The sequence below is a fragment of the Mus musculus genome, chromosome 10 (assembly GCF_000001635.26).
Source record: "Mus musculus strain C57BL/6J chromosome 10, GRCm38.p6 C57BL/6J".
Classification (NCBI taxonomy): Eukaryota; Metazoa; Chordata; class Mammalia; order Rodentia; family Muridae; genus Mus; species Mus musculus.
This window is the reverse complement of record NC_000076.6, coordinates 5,303,395-5,325,754: the sequence shown is the minus strand read 5'-3', so window position 1 is coordinate 5,325,754 and position 22,360 is coordinate 5,303,395. Positions and strand designations below refer to the sequence as shown.

At 42.1% G+C, this 22,360-nt stretch overlaps 1 protein-coding gene across 21 annotated transcripts in view; it reads left to right on the top strand.

Moving 5' to 3' along the window:
- Syne1 (spectrin repeat containing, nuclear envelope 1) overlaps window positions 1-22,360 on the top strand; it is a 530,501-nt gene that overhangs the window by 224,938 nt on the left and 283,203 nt on the right. For all 21 annotated transcript variants that reach the window (NM_001347732.1, NM_001347711.1, XM_017314047.2 and 18 more), the window contains 9 exons: window positions 1,358-1,986; window positions 2,995-3,174; window positions 7,262-7,412; window positions 7,781-7,939; window positions 9,648-9,830; window positions 13,966-14,067; window positions 16,317-16,520; window positions 19,870-20,077; window positions 21,249-21,361. In NM_001347732.1, coding sequence (NP_001334661.1) covers window positions 1,358-1,986; window positions 2,995-3,174; window positions 7,262-7,412; window positions 7,781-7,939; window positions 9,648-9,830; window positions 13,966-14,067; window positions 16,317-16,520; window positions 19,870-20,077; window positions 21,249-21,361 — 1,929 coding nt within the window. The remainder of the gene's footprint in view (window positions 1-1,357; window positions 1,987-2,994; window positions 3,175-7,261; window positions 7,413-7,780; window positions 7,940-9,647; window positions 9,831-13,965; window positions 14,068-16,316; window positions 16,521-19,869; window positions 20,078-21,248; window positions 21,362-22,360) is intronic.

Below are 22,360 nucleotides of genomic sequence, written 5' to 3'. Positions count from 1 at the left end.
GGGTAAAGCAGGGTAATTCCAGCAAACAAACAAACAAACAAACAAACAAACCACCCTGTAATTTGTAGCACAAAATGTTAAGGATTTCCAGTTTTGAGTTTTCCATTTTGTTTTGGTTCCCCAAACCAAAGACTAATACAAATTCCAGTGTTTGAAAGGCTCTTTTTTTTTTTTTCTGAATTAACTACTCAGCGTCAAAGTGGCTACAGATTTATGAATTATTAATACTCCCCTTACTTGTAACCTATGAGTAACATCTATTGTTGTACTATTAAAATTCACATATTGCTCGAGCGCTGGGATGAAAGAGTTTCCTTATAGACTCTGTTTAAAGCACTTACTTGTTCCTCAGTGGTTATTCTATGCTGGCTCTATGCCCTCGCTAAGAAAGGAGAAGTCAGCCTCCAAGTTACTTACCTGCCAAACTGCGGACTATCTAAAGGAACCATGGTCAAGATTAAAACAGCAATGGTTTCTTTGTGTGGGAGCAATATTAGCATTGAGGACAATCTTCTGTTGGATTTTAACTATGATTTGTTGTGAGCTGATAAAAATCCTACACTGTTGTCTCAAAGAAAGCATAGATGTGAAAATAATCAAGTCAGAGTTGTTTTTGTTGTGGCACACATAGATGAGCAACATGGAAATGCTTATGAATGTTTGCAAAAGCTTCTTTACTACAGATAACTTAAAGATACTTATTTTTAATTATGCATATATGCATACATGTGAGTTTATACATGCGAATTCAATTGCCCACAGAAGCTGGAAAAGAGCACGGGATCTACTGGAGATGAAGCCACAGGTGACTGTGAGCCTTCAGAAGGGCACGAGCCACTTTAAACCACTGAGCCCTCTCTCTAGCATCTGTGGATGACTTCTAATGACTAAGCTACAAGCTGAGGAAAGGGTTCAGTCAGTAAAATGTCACTCAAGCACAAGGGCCAGAGTTTGGTCTCCAGCATCATGTCAAACACTCAGACATGGTAGTTAGTATGTGTTCTTAACCCTAGCTCCAGGTGATAAGTTGATCCCCGGGTTATGTTAGCCAGCCTGTCTCACCAAATCAGACACCTTAAAGTTCATTGACCATGACGAGGAGAGCACTTGAAGGAGACATCCTTCATGCTGACCTCTAGCTTTCACATTTGTGTATGCACACATGCATGCTAAGGCACACATGGATAAGTACACACATCCAGGGAAATACAACTAACTAACTAACTAACTAACTAAACTAAATGCTAGGCTATCGATTGACTGTACTATCTACAGTGTGAAAGCAAACACTTTGGTTTATCACCCTCTGTGATAGCTGTAGGTGTATCTGATATTCAAGGACTCTTTTCCCTTCCAGGACCATGCTGCAGAAATAGAGAAGAAAAGAGGAGAGATAACGCATCTTCAAGGTCACTTGTCACAGTTGAGGAGTCTGGGCAGAGCCCAGGACCTTCACCCACTGCAGAGCAAGGTGGATGACTGCTTCCAGCTCTTTGAAGAAGCCAGCCAGGTAGTGGAGAGGCGGAAGCTGGCTCTGGCACAGCTAGCAGAATTCCTGCAGAGCCATGCCTGCATGTCTACTCTTCTCTATCAGCTCAGACAAACAGTAGAAGCCACCAAAAGCATGAGTAAGAAGCAGTCTGACTCGCTCAAAACGGACCTTCACAGTGCCATTCAAGATGTGAAAACATTAGAATCCAGTGCCATCAGTCTTGATGGTACCCTGACCAAAGCCCAATGCCACCTGAAAAGTGCGAGCCCCGAGGAAAGGACCTCCTGCAGAGCCACCACCGACCAGCTGTCTCTAGAAGTAGAGAGAATCCAGAACCTTCTGGGAACCAAGCAGAGTGAGGCAGATGCCCTGGTGGCACTGAAAGAAGCGTTCCGGGAGCAGAAAGAAGAGCTGCTGAGAAGCATTGAGGATATTGAAGAGAGGATGGACAGGGAGCGGTTAAAAGTGCCCACCCGCCAGGCTCTGCAGCATAGGTCAGAAACTTGATGGATGCTGGAATCTGATGCTCGTTCTAAAATTCACTTTCCTGCAAAGCTTTAATGGTGCTCTATGTGGGCAGCTTGGTGTTCTCTCTGCTCTCTCTCTCTCTCTCTCTCTCTCTCTCTCTCTCTCTCTCTCTCTCTGTGTGTGTGTGTGTGTGTGTGTGCAGATCCGGGGTGGGTATTCTCAAGCTGCTGCCCAAGTTGGGCTCCAGAGCCCTGTTGGCTTCTCTGGTCCATTACAAAGCATTTCTGGGCTTACCCAATCTTGGCTATATGAAAATCTCCCTGTACTTCCGTAAGCACTTCGTACCTACGTTTGCAAGGTGTGGAGAATGGAAACCTCTGCCCAAGCCACTTTGGGAAACAGTGGGCGAGGGCATAGAGTACACGCGTACACGTGTGCCCTCTACAACACAGCGTCAGGATGCATGAATTCTGGCCACATATTATACATGCACAGATGCATATATTAGGGGATGTAAAATCAGGATTGCTTTTTCATAGTAATGTTTTATTAAAGGGGGTAATTTGGTTTTTTCATAAAGCTTTGGTAGAGCCCTGTTGATTTTAAATGAAACAACTGTGGTGCTAAAGTGTGTAACACACACACACACACACACACACACACACACACACACATCCCAGAGCTTAGAAAGATTTTTCTATGATAATGCAGAAAGAAAAAAAAAAAAAAGAATTCAACTACATAGCATTAGCCTTCTTTGAAAACTCCTGTACTCCAAAGAAGACAAGATAAAATTTCAGTGAGAGGTTAAAACAAAGTAAGGGTGATTTTCAATATCTTCTGAGATACAGTCATTTTATGAAATGACTTTGAAAAACCTCTTTGTCACTTGATACATATTAGTTTGATTGTCGTGTCGGAAGTTCCCCTGGTGGTGTGAATGTGTGCCTTCTGATCTCATGGAGCTAGAGGAGGAAGTACTGGTCCACGGCAGCTTCAGGATATTGCCACTAAAGCTGCCTTTCACTTGACAGGTTGAGAGTGTTCAACCAGCTGGAGGATGAGCTAAACTCGCATGAGCACGAGCTCTGCTGGCTGAAAGACAAAGCAAAACAGATTGCCCAGAAGGACGTTGCATTTGCACCTGAAGTGGATAGGGAGATAAATGGCTTAGAGGCAACCTGGGACGACACTAGAAGACAAATTCATGAAAAGTGAGTTGGAAGCCTCTTGATTCTGCTTTCAAAGTTTCCTCCTCAATTTATGCTGCTGCTGCGAATTGCCTGTTGCTTTCTTAACGTGTGATCAACAGCCAGATGGCTTTTTTTGTTTGTTTGTTTTTTAAATCACCATAGGTGTAGGTGTTCCAGCTCCTGCTAGGAACATCAAAACTTTCAGTTCTTCAGAAATGTGTTAAAGTTCTTCTCTTACTATGGCCAACACGTGTGAAGTTAATGTTTAAAACAAATTATCAAAACAAGAGTGCCTAAAAGCGATTATTACCAGCCACTGCAAGATGCTGCTATTAGAATTTTAAACTTTACTTCTTTTGTTATATTACTGGTAATTGAGTTCATTATATTTTAATTTCTTTTTTTTTCCTGTACAGTGCATCCTGTATTCCACAGTTTATATTCAAACCAGGCCTGTGTCCAGAAAACTTAGGACACTTCATTCTTTTTTTTTATTTTTTATTTTAATTTATTTTTTATTAGATGTTTTCTTTATATACATTTAAAATGCTATCCCGAAAGTTCCCTATACCCTCCCTCTGCCCTGCTCCCCTCCCCACCCACTCCCACTTCTTGGCCCTGGCATTCCCCTGTACTGGGCATATAAAGTTTGCAATACCAAGGGGCCTCTCTTCCCAGTGATGGCCAACTAGGCTATCTTCTGCTACATATGCAGCTAGAGATACGAGCTCTGGGGGTACTGGTTAGTTCATATTGTTGTTCCACCTATAGGATTGCAGACCCCTTTAGCTCCTTGGATGCTTTCTTTAGCTTCTCCATTGGGGGCCCTGTGTTCCATCTTATAGATGACTGTGAGCATCCGATTCTGTATTTGCCAGGCACTGGCATAGCCTCACAAGAGACAGCTATAGCAGGGTCCCTTCAGCAAAATTTTTCTGGCATATGCAATAGTGTCTGGGTTTGGTGGCTGATTATGGGATGGATCCTCGAGTGGGGTAGTCTCTGGATAGTCCATCCTTTCATCTTAGCTCCAAACTTTGTCTCTGTAACTCCTTTTATGGATATTTTGTTCCCTATTCTAAGGAGGAATGAAGTATCCACCCATTGGTCTTCCCTCTTCTTGACTTTCTTGTGTTTTGCAAATTGTATTGTGGGTGTTCTATGTTTCTGGGCTAATATCCACTTATCAGTGAGTGCATATGTAATGACTTCTTTTGTGATTGTGTTACCTCACTAAAGATGATATCTTCCAGATACATCCATTTGTCCAAGAATTTCATAAATCCATTGTTTTTAATAGCTGACTAGTACTCCATTGTGTAAATGTACCACATTTTCTGTATCCATTCTTCTGTTGAGGGAAATCTGGGTTCTTTCCAGCTTCTGGTTATTATAAATAAGGCTGCTATAAACATAGTGGAGCATGTGTTCTTATTACCAGTTGGGACTTCTTCTGGGTATATGCCCAGGAGTAGTATTATGTCCAATTTTCTGAGGAACCTCCAGACTGACTTCCAGAGTGGTTGTACAAGCTTGCAATCCCACCAGCAATGGAGGAGTGTTCCTCTTTCTCCACATCCTCGCCAGCATCTGCTGTCACCTGAATTTTTGATCTTAGCCATTCTGACTGGTGTGAGGTGGAATCTCAGGGTTGTTTTGATTTGCATTTCCCTGATGATTAAGGATCTTGAACACTTTTTTCAGGTGCTTCTCAGCCATTCAGTATTCCTCAGGTGAGAATTCTTTGTTTAGCTCTGAACCCCATTATTTTCATGGGGTTATTTGAATTTCTGGAGTCCAGCCTCTTGAGCTCTTTGTATATATTGTATATTAGTCCCCTATCAGATAAAGGATTCGTAAAGATCCTTTCCCAATCTGTTTGTGGCCTTTTTGTCCCTATGGAATTCTCTGGCAAATGCATTTGGTGGACTCAGCTATTGAGTTTCATAGTGTCACTTCTAACAATAGAAATCCCCCTCATGTCTCATCCCTCATCGCTCTGTCTCTGTCTCTATCTGTCTCTGTCTGTCTCTGTCTGTCTGTCTTTCTCTCCCTCTCTTTCTCTCTTTCTCTGTCTCTCTCTCTCAAATGCCAGGAACTGTCCTTGCAACCCTTGGTCCACTTTACATCTGTCCTTTCATCTCTTTCCCTACATCATGTGTGAATAGTTCAGTTTTTAAATATGCAGCTGCAAATTCCATTGGCTATACCACAGACAATATAGTCACTTGTTGATGGTCACATGATGCATTTCCAGTGTAAATCATCACATCTTGAATATCTATGGGTGTCTCATTCTTGGTTGTTTTAACCTAAGTGAAGCTGCTTGGTGAGCATATGCTTAAGAAACTGACAAGGAATTTCAACAAAGTATCCACACCAGGCAGGAGATCTCCAGGACATATGCGTAGTTTTCTATTCTTACTACTGTGATTGATTGATTGATTGATTGATTTGTCACCTCTTACAGACACATAGAGGTTGTTCGGGTTTTTAACTTGTATTTGCCTGGTGGTTAATGAATATATATATGTATACATACATACATATATATTCTTTAATGAAATACTTACTGAAATTGGTTAGTTTTTTGTTTCGTTTAGTTTGCTTTGAGACAGAGTTTCTCTATGTAGTCCTGGCTGTCCTGGAACTCCATCCACAGACCAGGCTGGCCTCAAACTCACAGATATCCCCCTGTCTCTGCCTCCAGAGGGTTGACACTAAGGGGTGTACTACTACCTCTCAGAAATTGGCTAGTTTTTTAAATTGTTGTTGTTGAGGGTTTTCTTATAACTGTGCAATCCCAAACAGAATCTCTACTTAATTTTATATGGAATTGATGATTCTAAATTTTATATGTTAAAAAAAATAGCCTAAAGTAGTCAGTAATTTTGTGAAAAGGTAGATCTGGGAAGATAGCTCAGTGGGAAGAGTGTTGTGTATCCAAGTATGAAGACCTGAATCAAAAGTACCAGGCCAGCACCCACAGAAAACAGAGGGTGCGTGTAGGTCTGCAGTCAGCACCCACAGAAAACAGAGGGTGTGTGGGGGTCTGCAGTCAGCACCCACAGAAAACAGAGGGTGCGTGTAGGTCTGCAGTCAGCACCCACAGAAAACAGAGGGTGCGTGTAGGTCTGCAGTCAGCACCCACAGAAAACAGAGGGTGTGTGGGGGTCTGCAGTCAGCACCCACAGAAAACAGAGGGTGTGTGGGGGTCTGCAGTCAGCTCCCACAGAAAACAGAAGGTCTGTCTGTCTGTAATCTCAGCACTGGGAGGGGAAGCAGGGAGATTACCGAAGCTTGCTTGACAGCCAGATTCATTGAAATGGCAATCTCTGGGTTCAGTGACAAAGTCTGATCTGAAAAACAGTGCAGAGATGGATTGGGAGAGTATGTGGTGCTGGCATCTGGCCTTCACAGGCCTGCACATATATATGTGCGCATACACATACAAACAGGAACACATAGCTATCTTCTTCTTTTTTAATTTTTAAAATGGAACTGTAAGACTTCCCTTACCCGGATCACCAACTGTTTAAGCTCAAGAATAATTAAATAGAGCAGGAGAGCCAATAAGACAAAAAGATAAGTCACTTACTCACAGTCACTGCACTTTTGACAATGTTGCAAAGCACCTCAGTGGAGAGGTTCTCTTCCATGAAGGATGCTGGGATATCTGGACACTCATTTGCACACATTTAAAGAAGGGACCCTCAGACCTCATCACATCACACACAAAGGCCTTTGAAACAAAATTGGGAATGGCTTGTATCATGACTTTTTAACAGGTTTTTAACTTAACCACGTCACCAAATATTGTTTGGTTTTATCTGTTATTGGTTTCTTTCACCCCACCTTATGACAGAGAGAGAGGAGCATGAAAAAACATTTTAAAATTTGAAATATTTAGGTGACTCATGTAAGACTGAGTTGGAGAGCAGACTGGATTTAAATTAAGCAGTATTAACTAACAGGAGTATGGCGTCCATGGTTGGTATCCACACCTGTTTCTGAACACATTTGTGCTATGATATATTAGGTCTAATCCAAGGAAACTCACTCCTATCCAGGTGCTTGAGAAGTGAGATATTTTCTTTAATCATTACAGCCAGGGCCAGTGCTGTGGACTCATTGACTTAGTAAGAGAATATCAGAGCTTGAAGTCAACAGTGTGTAACGTTCTGGAAGATGCAAGCAATGTCGTTGTGATGAGAGCTACCATAAAGGACCAGGGGGACCTTAAGTGGGCGTTTTCCAAGGTAAAATTTATGTAATGGTCTAGTGTGTTTGCTCACATGTTTGCTCTTCTGCACAGTAGTTCCTGCTTCTACATTTAGATGCAGATAATTCCTGTTAACAGTTCAACTTTTTTTAAATATGAATATCCTAAAATTGTTTTAATTCAAGAAAATGATACATACATATACATATGCCTTTGTATGTGTATATGTAAAGGTGTGTTATATGCACATATACATCATATGCATATGCATACATATATATGTGTGTATGCATATACAATTATTCATTTCTGCCTAAAGCCAAACAAATTACGTCTTAGAGGCAAATGTTTTTAAATCCTTATCACTAACTGTTTCACTAATTAAGGAAACATTTTTGTCCGCAGCATGAAACTTCCAGGAATGAAATGAATTCTAAACAGAAAGAGTTGGATAGTTTTACCAGCAAAGGTAAACACTTGTTATCTGAGCTGAAAAAAATCCACAGCGGCGATTTCAGCCTGGTCAAGACAGACATGGAGAGCACCCTGGACAAGTGGCTGGATGTAAGAGCGCCCCCTGGTGTCCGTGAGTGGCTTGCACACAGGTTCCTCAGTCAAACCCGTAGAGGATTAACCAAAGAACAGAACTCCACTTGGACTTTTTAGAATCAACTCCAAAGTGAGGAAAAGTCATGTTCACATAGCAGTTGGAGGTAGTAAGAAGCTACATGAGTTAGTCTGACAAAACCTACAGATTTCTGGAGTTCCATTTAATAACTGTAAGCATGACAAATTCAACGTAGAATGTTTCCCTTCTCAAAATGCTGGAGTTATGGATAAAAATTGGATAATTTATTCATAACTGATAGAAAACTAAATCACAATAAATAGCGATTTGCAGTATCGAGGCTGTAGCTTTGCAACAAAGAGCATCGGTCTCGTAGTTTGAAGGCATGGCTTTTGGTTTTGACACCAGCATTCATCAGCCTCATGGCCAGTTGCTATTTTTTTTAATATCAAAGATAATGTGGAAATCTAATTAATGCCCGTCCATATATTACAGCATTATAAATAAAACTACATATAGTTGTAATGACATTTTTGAGAATTCTGGAATTTTGTCTTAAAAACAAACAGAAACATTATAAGAATGTGCTTTGGTTTTAACACCAGGTATGAGATATGGGGCAGCTTCTGACTGTCTTCGGCAGCTGACTGTGATTTGCCTCATGCTCTAGCAGAGGCGTGGTTTTGCCAGCTGCAGATAGTTTCTAGGATTGTGTGACATTTGGAATTCTGGGAACTTTTCAGAGGGTGTAAAAATGCTAGGGCCCTGAGAGTCAGGGTTGGTTACACTTTGATGGTAGTCGTGGTTGAAGAAGAAATACAAAGGAAAGAAATTAGATTCAGGGATCTCTTCACTTTTGTCTCTCACCTCAATCTTCCTTTTTCTTTCCTATCTAGTGTAAGGGAGGTTGAGAGGGTGGAAAAAGAGGAGAGAAGGGTGCAAGAAAGAGCTACAAAGTAGCAAAGATCAGCTACATAGAGTGGGGCTTTGAAAATCAGTACAGGGCTGGGGGGATGGCCCAAGAGTCTTGGCTGCTCTTGAGGAAGGCCCAGATTTGATCCCTAGCAACCACACAGCAGCTCACAGCTGTCTGTAACCTTAGACCCAGGGGATCTGATCCCATGTTCTGACCTCTGCAGGCACTATACATGTGTGATCATACACATACAGGCAGGCAAAACACCCAGACACATAAAATAAGTTTAAAAAAAAAAAAAGAAAGAAAATAGATATAATGTCACCCTGCAGAGCCCTAGAGCCCTAGTTCCCATAGACTCTTTTTTTTTGGGGGGGGGGGGTTCAAGACAGGGTTTCTCTGTGTAGCCCTGGCTGTCCTGGAACTCACTTTGTAGACCAGGCTGGCCTCGAACTCAGAAATCTGCCTGCCTCTGCCTCGCAAGTGCTGGGATTAAAGGTGTGCGCCACTACCGCCCAGCTCCCATAGACTTATGTAGTGCATGTGACGTGTCTGTGCATTCTGAAGTACCCTTGCAAATGAAAAGTGAATGTCTCAGAATGCAAACAACCCTGTCGTCAATGGATACAGTCTATGTGATAGCATTCAAGGCAAACGAATTAATGTACAATAATTATTTTAAAATGTCGTCTGTCAAAATATAATTCATCTTATCAAGAAAGCATTTGTAGGGGACTGGGGGTCCGGAAACCTCAGATTGATGACCTGGCTCCTATTTTCTTTCCCAGGTTTCAGAAAGAATTGAGGAAAACATGGACATGCTGAGAGTGAGCCTGTCCATCTGGGATGATGTCCTTTCAAGGAAAGATGAGATCGAAGGATGGTCCAACAGCTCTCTCCCAAAGCTGGCAGAAAACATCAGCAACCTAAACAACAGTCTCAGAGCTGAAGAGCTCCTGAAAGAACTGGAGGTAACTGACTACGTGTCCATGTAGTGGCTGGGACATATCATTTCACAGAATGAGGAAAAATGGGTATTTCTAGGTCCATTCCGCTTTTTAAAAATTTATTAATTTTAATTTTTTAAAATGTATTTATTGACTCACTTTACATCCGGATAACAGCCCTCCCCCCAGTCTCCCCTCACATGGCTTACCCCCTGCCCATATCCCCTTCTCCCATGGGAAGGCGGAGTCCTTCTGGGTTATCACCCTATCCTGACATACTAAGTCACTGCAGGACTAGGTGAATTCTCTCACTGAGGCAGTTCAGTTAGAGGAACAGGATCTACTATCATGCAGTAGATTCAGGGCCAGCTTCCATTCCCTTTATGTTGGGGAACCCACATAAAGACCAAGCTGTTCATCTGCTACATATGTGTGTGTGTGTGGGGGGGGGGTGGTCCAGACCATAATTTCTCTTTTGTTAGTGGTTCAGTCTCTGGGAACCCTCAAGGGTCCAGGTTAGGTGATTCTGTTGGTTTTCTTGTGGCGTCCCTATTCCCTTCCCATTCTACTTTCCAAAGACACAAATAAGACAAAAGTCACCTTACTTCCGCTGTTGATCTAAAACACCAATAAGGCTCTAGTTCATTCATTTTAAAAATGGTTTCTTACTTGGGACTGGTATTAGTGACCTTTCTGTTGCTGTGATTAAATATGCAGACAGAAATCATCTTGGAGGGAAAGGGCTTATTTAGGCTCATGGTTCCAAGAATACGGTCCATCATAGCAGAGGCAGCATAGTGGCAGGAGGTGGGAGGTGAGCCAACCACACTTCTTGTTTACACAGCAACTAGACAGAGAAACCTGAAAGCATGACTAGAGTATAAACCAACCCCACTAAGGTATTTCCTCTGACAAGGCATCCTCATAAAGCTCCCATGTCCTTTCCAAACAGTGCCACCAAATGGTCACCAAGTCTTCCAATGTGTAAACTTGGGAGGACATTTTTCATTCAACATGTACCAAGGAACTTCAAACATTAGAAAAAAAAAAGTCCATAAACTGTCCAGTTATTCTGATAATATGGTACCTTCCTTTGTGAAACCCAAATAGAAAATGATTGTAACTTTTTGTGCATAGTGTTCTTCATTCAGAAAAAAAAAACACACACACACATCTTTTACTGAGAACTTACATTGTGCCATGGTTATGTTTGGCACCATGTTATCCTCTATTTATGGAAATAGGGGAAAGCCACAATTGCCTGACCTTTTAAAATTGACCTGGCTTATTTATTTTAAACAATTTTCAACCCCATGTATTGCATTGGTTTTGAAATTTATTCATGGCTAGTGTTTTGGTGATCTGATACACACTGAGTCAGCTGGGAAGAGAGACCCTCAAATGAGGAATTGCTTCCACCAGATTGGCATCTGCAGCATCTCTTGATTGATGATTTAGGTAGAAGGAGCTACACCTGCACTGGTGGCTCTGTATGAGCAGGCTGTGGGGAGCAAGCCAGTGAGCATCCTTCATCCATGCTTCTTGCCTCTTCTGCTTGCGTTCCTGCCTTGACTTCCCTCAGTGATGGACTCTGACATAGGAGCATAAGCTAAATAAGTCCTTTCCTCTCCATGTTGCTTTTGGTCATGGTGTTTATGACAGGTAAAGTATTTGCTGAGGCCCTGATCTTAAATCCTCAGACCTCTCATAAAGGCCTGTGAATATGTTGGTCTGCCTATAATCTTATCTCCAAGAATCAGTGGCTGGCTGGGGAACCTGAGAGCATGCTGGCTAGTCAGACTGGCCAGATCAATAAACTCTAGGTGTAAGTGCGAGACCCTGCCTCTCTATATAAGATGGAGAACAACTGAGCAAAATACTCATTGTTGACCTCTGGCCTTTATACACAGGTACATAGATCTGCACATATGCCCTTGCACATACACATGTGAATACATAGTTGCTATTGCTGATGGTAAAATTAATTTTACAGCTCATATAGTGATCTGTACTGGAATCATGTGGCAGGCTCATAAAAAGTAATTGTTAGGAATTGCATATGTCAACATTAAACACAATCATTTTTTAAAAGAAATTGTGAGTTGGCTTGCCGCTAAAAAGCATTGGCTGCTCTTCCAGAGAACCTGGGTTCAATTTCCATTATCCACATGGTGGCCTACAATTTTCTGTAACAGTTCCAGGGGAACTGATCCCCCTCTTCTGGCCTCTACAGGAACCATACACGCTCATGGTGTGCAGACAGACCTATATGCAGACAAAAACCCATACCATAAAATATAATAATAATAATAATAATAATAATAATAATAATAAGCAACCCAGTTGAATGGCTGGGACCATGCTTAGTGGTAAGAGTGAACCTTGCTCTTGCAGAGACCTAAGATCAATTCCCAGCACCCATGTTGGTAAGTTCACAGCAATGTGTACCTCCAGGAGGATGCAATGCTTCTGACCCCCACAGGCACCTGCAATTATGTGCACTTACACAAATATAAACATAAGCACATATGCACACACAGCACATGTTTGTGCACACAACACAAACACATATGTATAGACATACACACAATTTTAAAGGTAAATTAAATATTTTTAAAAAATGAATTGTATGACCTGGAGCTATGGCTCCATGGCTAAGAGTACCTGCTGCTCTTATAGAGGACCTGGGTTCAATCCCCAGCACCAACATAACACCTCACAAACATTTGTGCCTGCAGTTCCTGGGGACCGAGTACTTTCTCTCTAGCCTGAATGGGCACTAGACATGCATACATCTCACACACATACAGCAGGCAAAACACACAAATATATTTCTAAGAGCATAACTGTAAATAAGCTTACACTTCAATAAATTCTATTGAAAACAAAATTAATGAACGGTTGAAATTTATCATCTTTGCCAGGTGTGATGGTGGACCAAGCCGATAATCACAGCCCTTGGGAGGCTGAGACAGAGAGATGGTTACAAATTTGAGGCTAGCTTAGCCACATAGCAAGACCATGTCTCAAAGACATCATAGTTTATTAATACTTATCATGCATGCACTAAGCCTTTGGATTTGTGGTGTCTGTTACATCTGCAGCAGACACTGGGCATGCCATGAAATGCTGTGTGCCTTCCTTCTCCACAGAGACAGTGACATCATGATTAGGGCCTGCCGCAGTGGTATATACTGAAGCATGGTTTTTAGTAGGACAGGAAGTCACCAAATCAGCCTTTTTTGACAACTGCAGAAAATACTGCCTGTGTCCTTCAAGCCCTTCAGTGTGGTTAGGTTGAGTCTCTCTGAAAGGACCATGTGACATGCCAGGTAGTAAATCAGTATGCTGGAACCAACCCAGTACGTAACCCTGTCCTTCCTACTGCTGGGCCTTTCTTCTCACCATACTTGAAATGAGTGTAGCCGAGCAGAGGAGTTCTCTAACTGCCTGGCTGTTTCTGTAAAAGAACACCAGGCCTGGCAGTGAGTCGCTTTCTGAGCTCAGGACATTGGAAACTGTGTTCACAAAGCAGTAAGGTCTGTTTTTCAAGCTGATGGGGCTCTTTTATTAAATATTCTTTTGCAACTCAAAACTATCAGTTTATGTGTATCTTTGCTCAGTAATGATTCTTGGTTTGGGATCCTTCCGGACATTAACTATTGGTGCAAAGAATGGGAGGGAACATATCAGATGTCAAAATTATTTTTCCTTCAAGGTTCTGTAAATATTAATCTGAAGTGTGTCTTCTGGGTACTGCTAACGGAACCTTTATAGCTGGGCAGTCCTGATGTGTATTAGCATGCTTCTGTAAGACTTCAATGTTGCCATAGTAACTGATAATAATACTGCTAATGAAGAAATAACAGCCTAGTGGACATCCTGACTGACTCAACACTTTTGGTCAGTGTTTCATTTTTTCCAGGGGATTTTTTTCCAATAAAAGAGGGTGGGAAGAAAGAAATTCCCACCCCACATACCCCTCTTATTCAGAGTGAACATAAATGGTAACATTTTCCACACTTGTGAAAAAGTAGAAGCTTTTCTGAAGACTGCTTGACGCTGGCATCCTGGCCGCTCTTAGTACAAGAGGCCAAGCATAGCTGGCTGCTGGTCTTTGGATTAATGATGCCTTTCGCCTGTGTCTTTGCTTCCATAGTCTGAAGTTAAAATCAAAGCCTTAAAATTGGAAGATCTACATTCCAAAATCAACAATCTTAAAGAACTAACGAAAAATCCAGAAACACCAACAGAACTTCAGGTGAGTGTGAATTCAGATGACTTTTCTAATAAATACCACATGACAGCCGATCACTTACATCCTTGCTCCCAAAATATAGAATGTGTGTGGATTGTGTGTGTGTGTGTGTGCGTGCGTGCGTTTGTGTGTTTCTATATCATCATAATTCCTGGCAAACATGGGTTTCTTTTTTCTCATATCCAGGGAAATAAGCATTAACATCAGTAGAATTCAGAGTGCCAATATTTATGGCACATTTACAATTCAAGCATTATAATGTTATTATAAGAGTAGTTTTCCCTTTTGAATTTTGGGTGCAGTATCAACTTGATTGTTTCTTGGTACATTTCGTGCTTAGACAAGAACAGAACCCTGCCTCTTAATACATATGTGATCTTACTAATAATGTGTTAATTCATTTAGTAACTGGGCCTGGGGACAGGGCAAGGACTAATGTCCCTTAATAGCCCCGTAGATGGTCCCAGTCCCAAGACTACCAAGGCAGGGCAGGGGGAAGCTGGGTTGGCCAGGGAACCTAGGCTACTCTAATGTCTGAGCTCTGGATGAACCCAATGTTGTAAGGCTTACCACTTCGGCCGACAGCCTCACTAACTTCTAGCTGACACCTCTGGGGTGCCTTTGCCTATTTTTATTTATTTATTAGTTATGTTCATGGATTTGTTCTCTCTTCTTGTACCATTGTCTTTGACTTTCTCTTTAACTGACAGGCCATGCTTGGCCATGATCTCAGGCACGTATGGGAATGTTGGACATTTTATCCGAAGCAAAGGAAATGCCATTCCTATTCATGGTTGGAATAAAAAGGGATGATGACTTCTGTCCCATGTATTTGGACCTTCGGCTATTGCAGAGGGAGGATTTAGCAAGGATTTGGGGTGTGAGCTACTATTGTTCTGCATCTCTCCTTCTCTTTCTCTCCACTTGCCCCACCCCTGCCCCAAGAAGGTCAGGTGATATCTCTTAATTGTCCTCAAGTATAAGGAAAAGAATTTCTGTGACACCACTTAGAGGGCAGCCTCATTTGTCCCTTGCAGCTGGCAGCCACCAGCCTCTGGTTTCTAAACCCTGCCAGGCAGGCTGGCTGACTTCTGATGTATCTGCCAAAGAGTAAAGGCTTGTGTGGTTGGCCAGCATCTCAGCCGCAGTTGTGGGGCTTGGGGGAGGGAGAGTGTGTATCAGCATGTGGGCTCAATCCAAAAGTTATGATTGAAGAAAGAGACCACCCTTAGAGTCCACAGCGTGAGGACAGCTGGTTGTCTAAGAAGGCTTTCTGGGGCATGAAAGCAGAGATGCCTTGGGCTGAGAAAAGAGAGAGTGAGGGGGCAGGAAAGAGTGTACTCTATACTCAAGATCCTCCAGGGACCTTCAGCTGGGGAGGGGGGCTCTCAGGTGAGAAGGGGTTGGTCTCAGCAATGAAAGCATTCTCAGAAAAAAAAAAAAAAAACCACAGACCTAGAGAAGCAGGGGCTGTGTGGGGCAGCTCCTGGAGTCTTGTTCAGAGGCCTCTCCCGCCTCTCCCTGGCCCCTCCCCTCCAGGCCTGTGGAGCCTCCAGCTGTGCCAAGCAGGGGTAGAAACTCACAGCAGAGCAAGAAGAAAAGATCCTCTCAGCTTCTTGCTTGCAGCTGCTCTAAGCTAGACATAAAAAAAAAAAAAAAAAAAAAAAAGAATACAACACAAGTCTTTATGTTTGCTGATTTTGCCAAATAGCACGGATATTTGAGTTGTGGGATTAAGATCATTTTTCTTAGTTTAGAGTACTTATAAGTCCTTTTATTAACTCAGGATACACACACACACCAAAATCAACTTTCCTGGAATACCTCCTCCCAGGAGAAGAAAATCAATATCTTACAGAATAAAATTGTTTTCCCATTAAATCCTATGGTGGGCTTCCTCCAATCAGAGTCGGAACCAGACAGGCTCGTGTGCATGTCCCTTGGAAGGAAAATTAACAGCACACTTTTGGTCCAGCTTTTCTCTGACGATGTGATCTTCTCTTCCCTGGAACCTCCATCAACACCACACTCTGAGAGAAGGGTTAGCTGAGACGCTGCTCTTTCCCCTCGCTCAATATGGTCGGCAGCCCACACTCCCTGGTTTTCCATCCTGGGAAAAGCTATTAGTATTGGAGAGGCTTCTATGGTTAGCCTAATGTGTTCTTGATGGAGTTACTCGTAAACAGAATTCCTAGCTGGTGAGTGTGCTTTCCGTCCTCCCAGATTTTCACGAAATTGAGCTTTGTATTTAGTTTATAGAAGCAGACTTAAGGCAGAAGCTGGAACACGCCAAAGAAATCACCGAGGAAGCAAGGGGAACCCTGAAGGATTTCACGGCTCAGAGGACCCAAGTGGAGAGATTTGTCAAGGACATCACAGCGTGGCTGATCAATGTGGAGGAATCATTGACCAGATGTGCCCAAACCGAGACTTGCGAAGGGCTGAAGAAAGCCAAGGTGGGTCAAAAACTATTCTATTATTAATTCTCCTGTTTTACAACTATGATAAAGATATAATATCTCCTTTCAATTATTCATATTAAAAGTATTAACACCCAGACTGACTCATAATATGAGAAAAATATAGAGTTTATATATAGTGTGTGTATATATAAAAAGAATTATTTTTTATTATACATATATATAAGTACATTGTAGCTGTCTTCAGACACACCAGAAGACAGCGTCAGGTATTATAGGTGGTTGTGAGTCACCATATGGTTGCTGGGAATTGAACTCAGGACCTCTCGAAGAGTAGTCAATGCTCTTAACTGCTGAGCCATCTCTCCAACTCGACTTTGTATCAATTTTTAAGCTTGAACCTCAAGTAGTTTTTCATCGCGTCACTATCCATGTTTTTAATTTGGACATGCTCATCTGAAGAACTCTGTGATTTTTTTCATTTTTTATTAGATATTTTCTTTATATACATTTCAAATTTCAAATGCTATCCCTATACCCCCCCCCCCGCCCTGCTCCCCTCCTCACCCACTCCTGCTTCTTGGCCCTGGCATTCCCCTGTACTGGGCATATAAAGTTTGCAATACCAAGGGACCTCTCTTCCCAGTGATGGCTGACTAGGCCATCTTCTGCTACATATGCAGCTAGAGATATGAGCTCCAGGGGTACTGGTTAGTTCATATTGTTGTTCCACCTATAGGGTTACAGATCTCTTTAGCTCCTTGGGTACTTTCTCTAGATCCTCCATTGGGGGCCCTGCATTCCATACAATAGATGACTGTGAGCATCCACTTTTGTATTTGCCAGGCACTGGCATAGCCTCATACGTGACAGCTATATCAGGGTCCCTTCAGTAAAAGTTTTCTGGCATATGCAATAGTGTCTGGGTTTAGTGGCTGATTATGGGATGGATCCTCGAGTGGGGTAGTCTCTGGATAGTCCATCCTTTCATCTTAGCTCCAAACTTTGTCTCTGTAACTCCTTTTATGGGTATTTTGTTCCCTATTCTAAGGAGGAATGAAGTATCCAACCACTGGTCTTCCCTCTTCTTGATTTTCTTGTGTTTTGCAAATTGTATCTTAGGTGTTCTATGTTTCTTATCAGTGAGTGCATATCTAAAGACTTTTTTGTGATTGGGTTACCTCACTAAGGATAATATCCTTCAGATACATCCATTTGTCCAAGAATTTCACAAATTCATTGTTTTTAATAGCTGAGTAGTACTCCATTGTGTAAATGTACCACATTTTCTGTATCCATTCTTCTGTTGAGGGACATCTGGGTTCTTTCCAGCTTCTGGCTATTATAAGTAAGGCTGCTATGAACATAGGAAATCATCCTCTGTCCTCTCTTCATGTTAACAGACAACAATTCCACTCAACTGTTTGTAAAATGTACATATTGTGTTGACTTTTCAACATTGCTCTTTTGAAAAAAAATCTCTTCTTTCCCTCTCTGTCTCTCTCTCTCTCTGTCTCTCTCTCTCTGTCTCTCTCTCTCTTTCTCTGTCTCCCTCTCTCTGTCTCTCTCCATCTCTCTCTGTCTCTGTCTCTCTCTCTCCCTGTGTGTGTGTATGCTCATGTGAGTCCAGGTGCCCAGAGTACAGAACAAGGCTCAGAGCAGGAGTTGAAGGTGGTTGTGGGTAACCCAGGTATTGGGAACCTACATGGGTCAGCGAGAAAAGCATGAACTCTTAACCACCGAGCCATCTCTCCAGCCATTCTATGCTACAGACAAGGACATGGAGCTTTAAATCAACTGCCAGTGTGTCTTCATAGCCTGCAATCCCTACACAAACACACATGGTGCCCCTCTGAACAATGGGAGCTGCAGTCGTTTCTAATGTAGAACTTGAACTCAGGATCATAGCTGAATACCTATGACAACCTGTTAAATTAGCTCGAGGGCCGAGAGTACAGCCCAGATTCTAACCACTCTCCAGGAGCTGTGGTTTTTTTTTAACCCAGGAGAACTGATATGATTTATTAAAGAATCAATACCGACTAGGAGACAGCTCTGTTGGAAATCTGCTTGCTGTACAAGCTTGTACTGCTGGGCATGGACAGATAAATCCCTGGGACTCAGCCAGCCTAGCTATGTCTGAGAGCAGTCCAATGAGAGATCCTGTCAAATAGACAAGGAGAGCTCCATCCAGTCCAATGAGAGACCCTGTCTCAAAATTCAAGATGGAAAGATCCTGGTAGCTGTCATCTAAACTCCATATGCACACATGCTTGCAATACATGAATACACACACAGGTTTATAAAATATACAGTTTGTCTATTACATGGATTTTTTTCAATTTTTTAATATTTCTTTTATTGTTTTTGAGATTCTTGCTTGAGTATTGTAGTTATATCATTTCTATCCCAACCTTTCCCCCACTCCTACTCCTTCTATGCCCTCCATTTCCTCTCAAATTCATGATGTCTTCTTTAATAATTATTTTTTTTATGGTTTTTCGAGACAGGGTTTCTCTGTATAGCTCTGGCTGTCCTGGAACTCACTTTGTAGACCAGGCTGGCCTCGAACTCAGAAATCCGCCTGCCTCTGCCTCCTGAGTGCTGGGACTAAAGGCGTGTGCGCCATCACGCCCGGCTTTCTTTAATAATTATTGGTGTGTGTGTGTGTGTGTGTGTGTGTGTGTGTGTGTGTGTGTGTTGCGAGACAGGGTTTCTCTGTGTAGCCCTGGCTGTCCTGGAACTCACTTTGTAGACCAGGCTGGCCTCGAACTCAGAAATCCGCCTGCCTCTGCCTCCCAAGTGCTGGGACTAAAGGTGTGTGCGCCATCACGCCCGGCTTTCTTTAATAATTATTGGTGTGTGTGTGTGTGTGTGTGTGTGTGTGTGTGTGTGTGTGTGTGTATGTGTGTGTGTTCATGCATGCGTACATGCACGTACATGCACACACATGCATGTAAGCTACCGAGTCCATTTGCTGTTGATCATATATACACATGCTTAGGGCTGACCACCTGAGACTGGATAACTTGTCTGGGAAGCCGTCCTCAGAGAATATTGATTATCCCTCTTGGCAACCATTAATTTCCTATAGCTCTTTGTCTAGGGGTGAGGTCTTGTGAGATTCCTTCCATCCATACTGAGATGTCATTTTATATATATATATCATGTTTACGTGACCTCAGTGATAAGATCTTATAGGTATAGATACTTATCATATATAGAAGAAGCTTTTGAATCCAACCTACAAGTATACATAATTGAGGAGATTTTGACATTAGTAATTTCAGATCTTAAAAACATACCAGGAAAAATAATTACAATACTTCTCTTTAATGGGGTGAGCATCCCTCCCAGTATATTTACAGTGTGCCTTCATCACTAGGACATACGAAAAGAACTTCAAAGTCAACAAAACAGCATCACCTCCACTCAAGAAGAGCTCAACAGTCTGTGCCGGAAGCACCACTCGGTGGAGCTGGAGAGCCTGGGCCGTGCAATGACTGGGCTAATAAAGAAACATGAAGCCACGAGCCAGCTGTGCTCCCAAACCCAGGCCCGCATACAGGACTCTCTGGAAAAACACTTCAGTGGTGAGCTGAAGGGCTTTTAGTCTGAATCATCTGTTTATGAGAAAGGGTTTGGACCAAATGCTGCTCAGAAACTGCCAGCAGAAGTTTGAACAAACCTTTTAGTCAGATTAATGTTTCAAATTCACTCGTGCTCTGTGAGATTTGGGTGACAGAGGTTCTGTTACAGATGCTCTCACCTTTTGGAGAATATCCCCTCTCCCCATGAGAGACCACGAATCTAGCCATTTTGATGATCCTCAATTATATCTGGCTCTTCCATATAGGAGCTTACGTGTGTGAAGAACTGCCTCTGTTCAAGTGGTCAGAAATGGCTAGCCAAATAGCTAGACACTTTTCCGTGCTAGGATGAATTGTTGCTATACACATGGATGGTAGAAAAGGCCATAGCCATGACAGCCATATGGTCCAGAAACTTCCAACTCTCCGATTCTGACTCTGAGAAGCTGTCTTCCACTTTGATGTGGGAACATCATTCTTATTTGCTTCATCTTTTCTAAGTCAGTGTAGTAAAGAAAGTGGTCCCTGATGAGGCCATAAAGAAAAGCTTTCTTTCAGGGCTGGGGAGGGCTTGTGAGTAAATAGCTTGCTGTTCAAGCAAGAGGACCTGGGTATGGATCCTCTGCATCCTATAAAAGCTGACTTGGGTGGCACATGTCTGTCTTCTTAGTGCTAGGAAGGAAGAGATGGATGGATCGTTACAGCTCACTTGACAGATAGTCTAGATGAACACACGAAATCCAGGTTTACTGAGGGACTTGATAGCCAAAAATAACATGTAGAGAAACAGGAAGACAGCTGCTGCAGACTTTTGGCCTTCACACACGTACACACACACACACACACACACACACACACACGCAACGTACACTCATATCTTTAACGTTCTTGAGTACATTTCTCCTGGGATTCTTACAAACTCTTTACCAAAATAAAGGAAAATAAGAGGAAAACAAATACTTCTAGTGCTTTATAACTTTTTAGTCTCTTTGATGTAATTTATCCATTCTACCATTAATATTCATGACTGTAGATCTATATTATTGGGGGTTTTTTGGGAGTGTTTTAAAGACCAGGAAGGAAAGGAGTGGAATGGAGAAATAATTCATTGCAACTGTCCTAGGATTTCACTCAGCATTTTGAATTTATCTATTCTTTTCTGAATTTTCAAAAGGTTCTATGAAAGAATTCCAAGAATGGTTTTTAGGAGCAAAAGCAGCAGCCAGAGAATCTTCTAATCTAACTGGTGACAGCCAAATTCTCGAAGCCAGGCTCCACAATCTTCAGGTATAGGTGCTGATATCCTTATATGGATGCTGTGATGCTGTGGTGCTGATGTGGATACTGTGATGCTGAGGTGCTGATGTCGATACTGTGATGCTATGGTGATTATATGAATGCTCTGGTGCTGTGGTGCTGGTGTGAATGCTGTGGTCCTGATGTCGATGCTCTGATGCTAATGATGCCCCTTCCTTACCACAAACGCAGTCACTGCCTTGTGCCAGACTCAGACAGTTTCTTTGCCTGAACCTTCTTCTTTTGGTCCATCTTTTCTTCTTTCCACCTCCCTCTTCCTCTAGTTTTTAACCCACTGGCCATTCTTTAAAGTCATTCAAATTAAAACTTAATTTTAATTTTTATAGCAGCAGAACCACAAGTATTTTCTACCACTATTGAGAGACTTCTGAGAGTTGTTTGTTTTCTGAGTTTTAATGGGAAATGTATGGTGTGTCTTCTTTGGTAACTGGGGTCTAAGTTTAGAAACAGCGATGGCAATCACAGATTCCTTGGGTTTTATTGACTAAAGGAGATGAAGATGCACCTAGGAAGATGCACCTAGGAAGATTTTAAAGATGAAAAACAGATCCAAATGAGGTTCTAGCCAAGTTTTCATAGCCAATTATCTGAATGCAGCACAGTGCATTATAAAACCAATGTTTATTTTTAAAAAATCAACGAGGCCCACTGTGGTGGTGCAAGCCTGTGATGCTGGCACTCAGGATATTGCAATAAGAGAATCTTAGGTTTGAGGCCAGCCTATACTCTATTAAACAACCACCCCAAATTCTCTATTAAGATACATGAGAATTATGTGGCCCATTGAATGATAAAATACTGTCAATAAACCACCATATTGAAAGTCAAGTTATTTCATGTACAGGCTGGTTCTGGGAAGAGGGATGGTAAATTCAGACTTGGAATTGTCCTCTACTTTGTGGAATTCCACACAGAAATGTCATGGTGACAATTGATGGAATATTCTGGAATTCAAGGGAGACATGACTA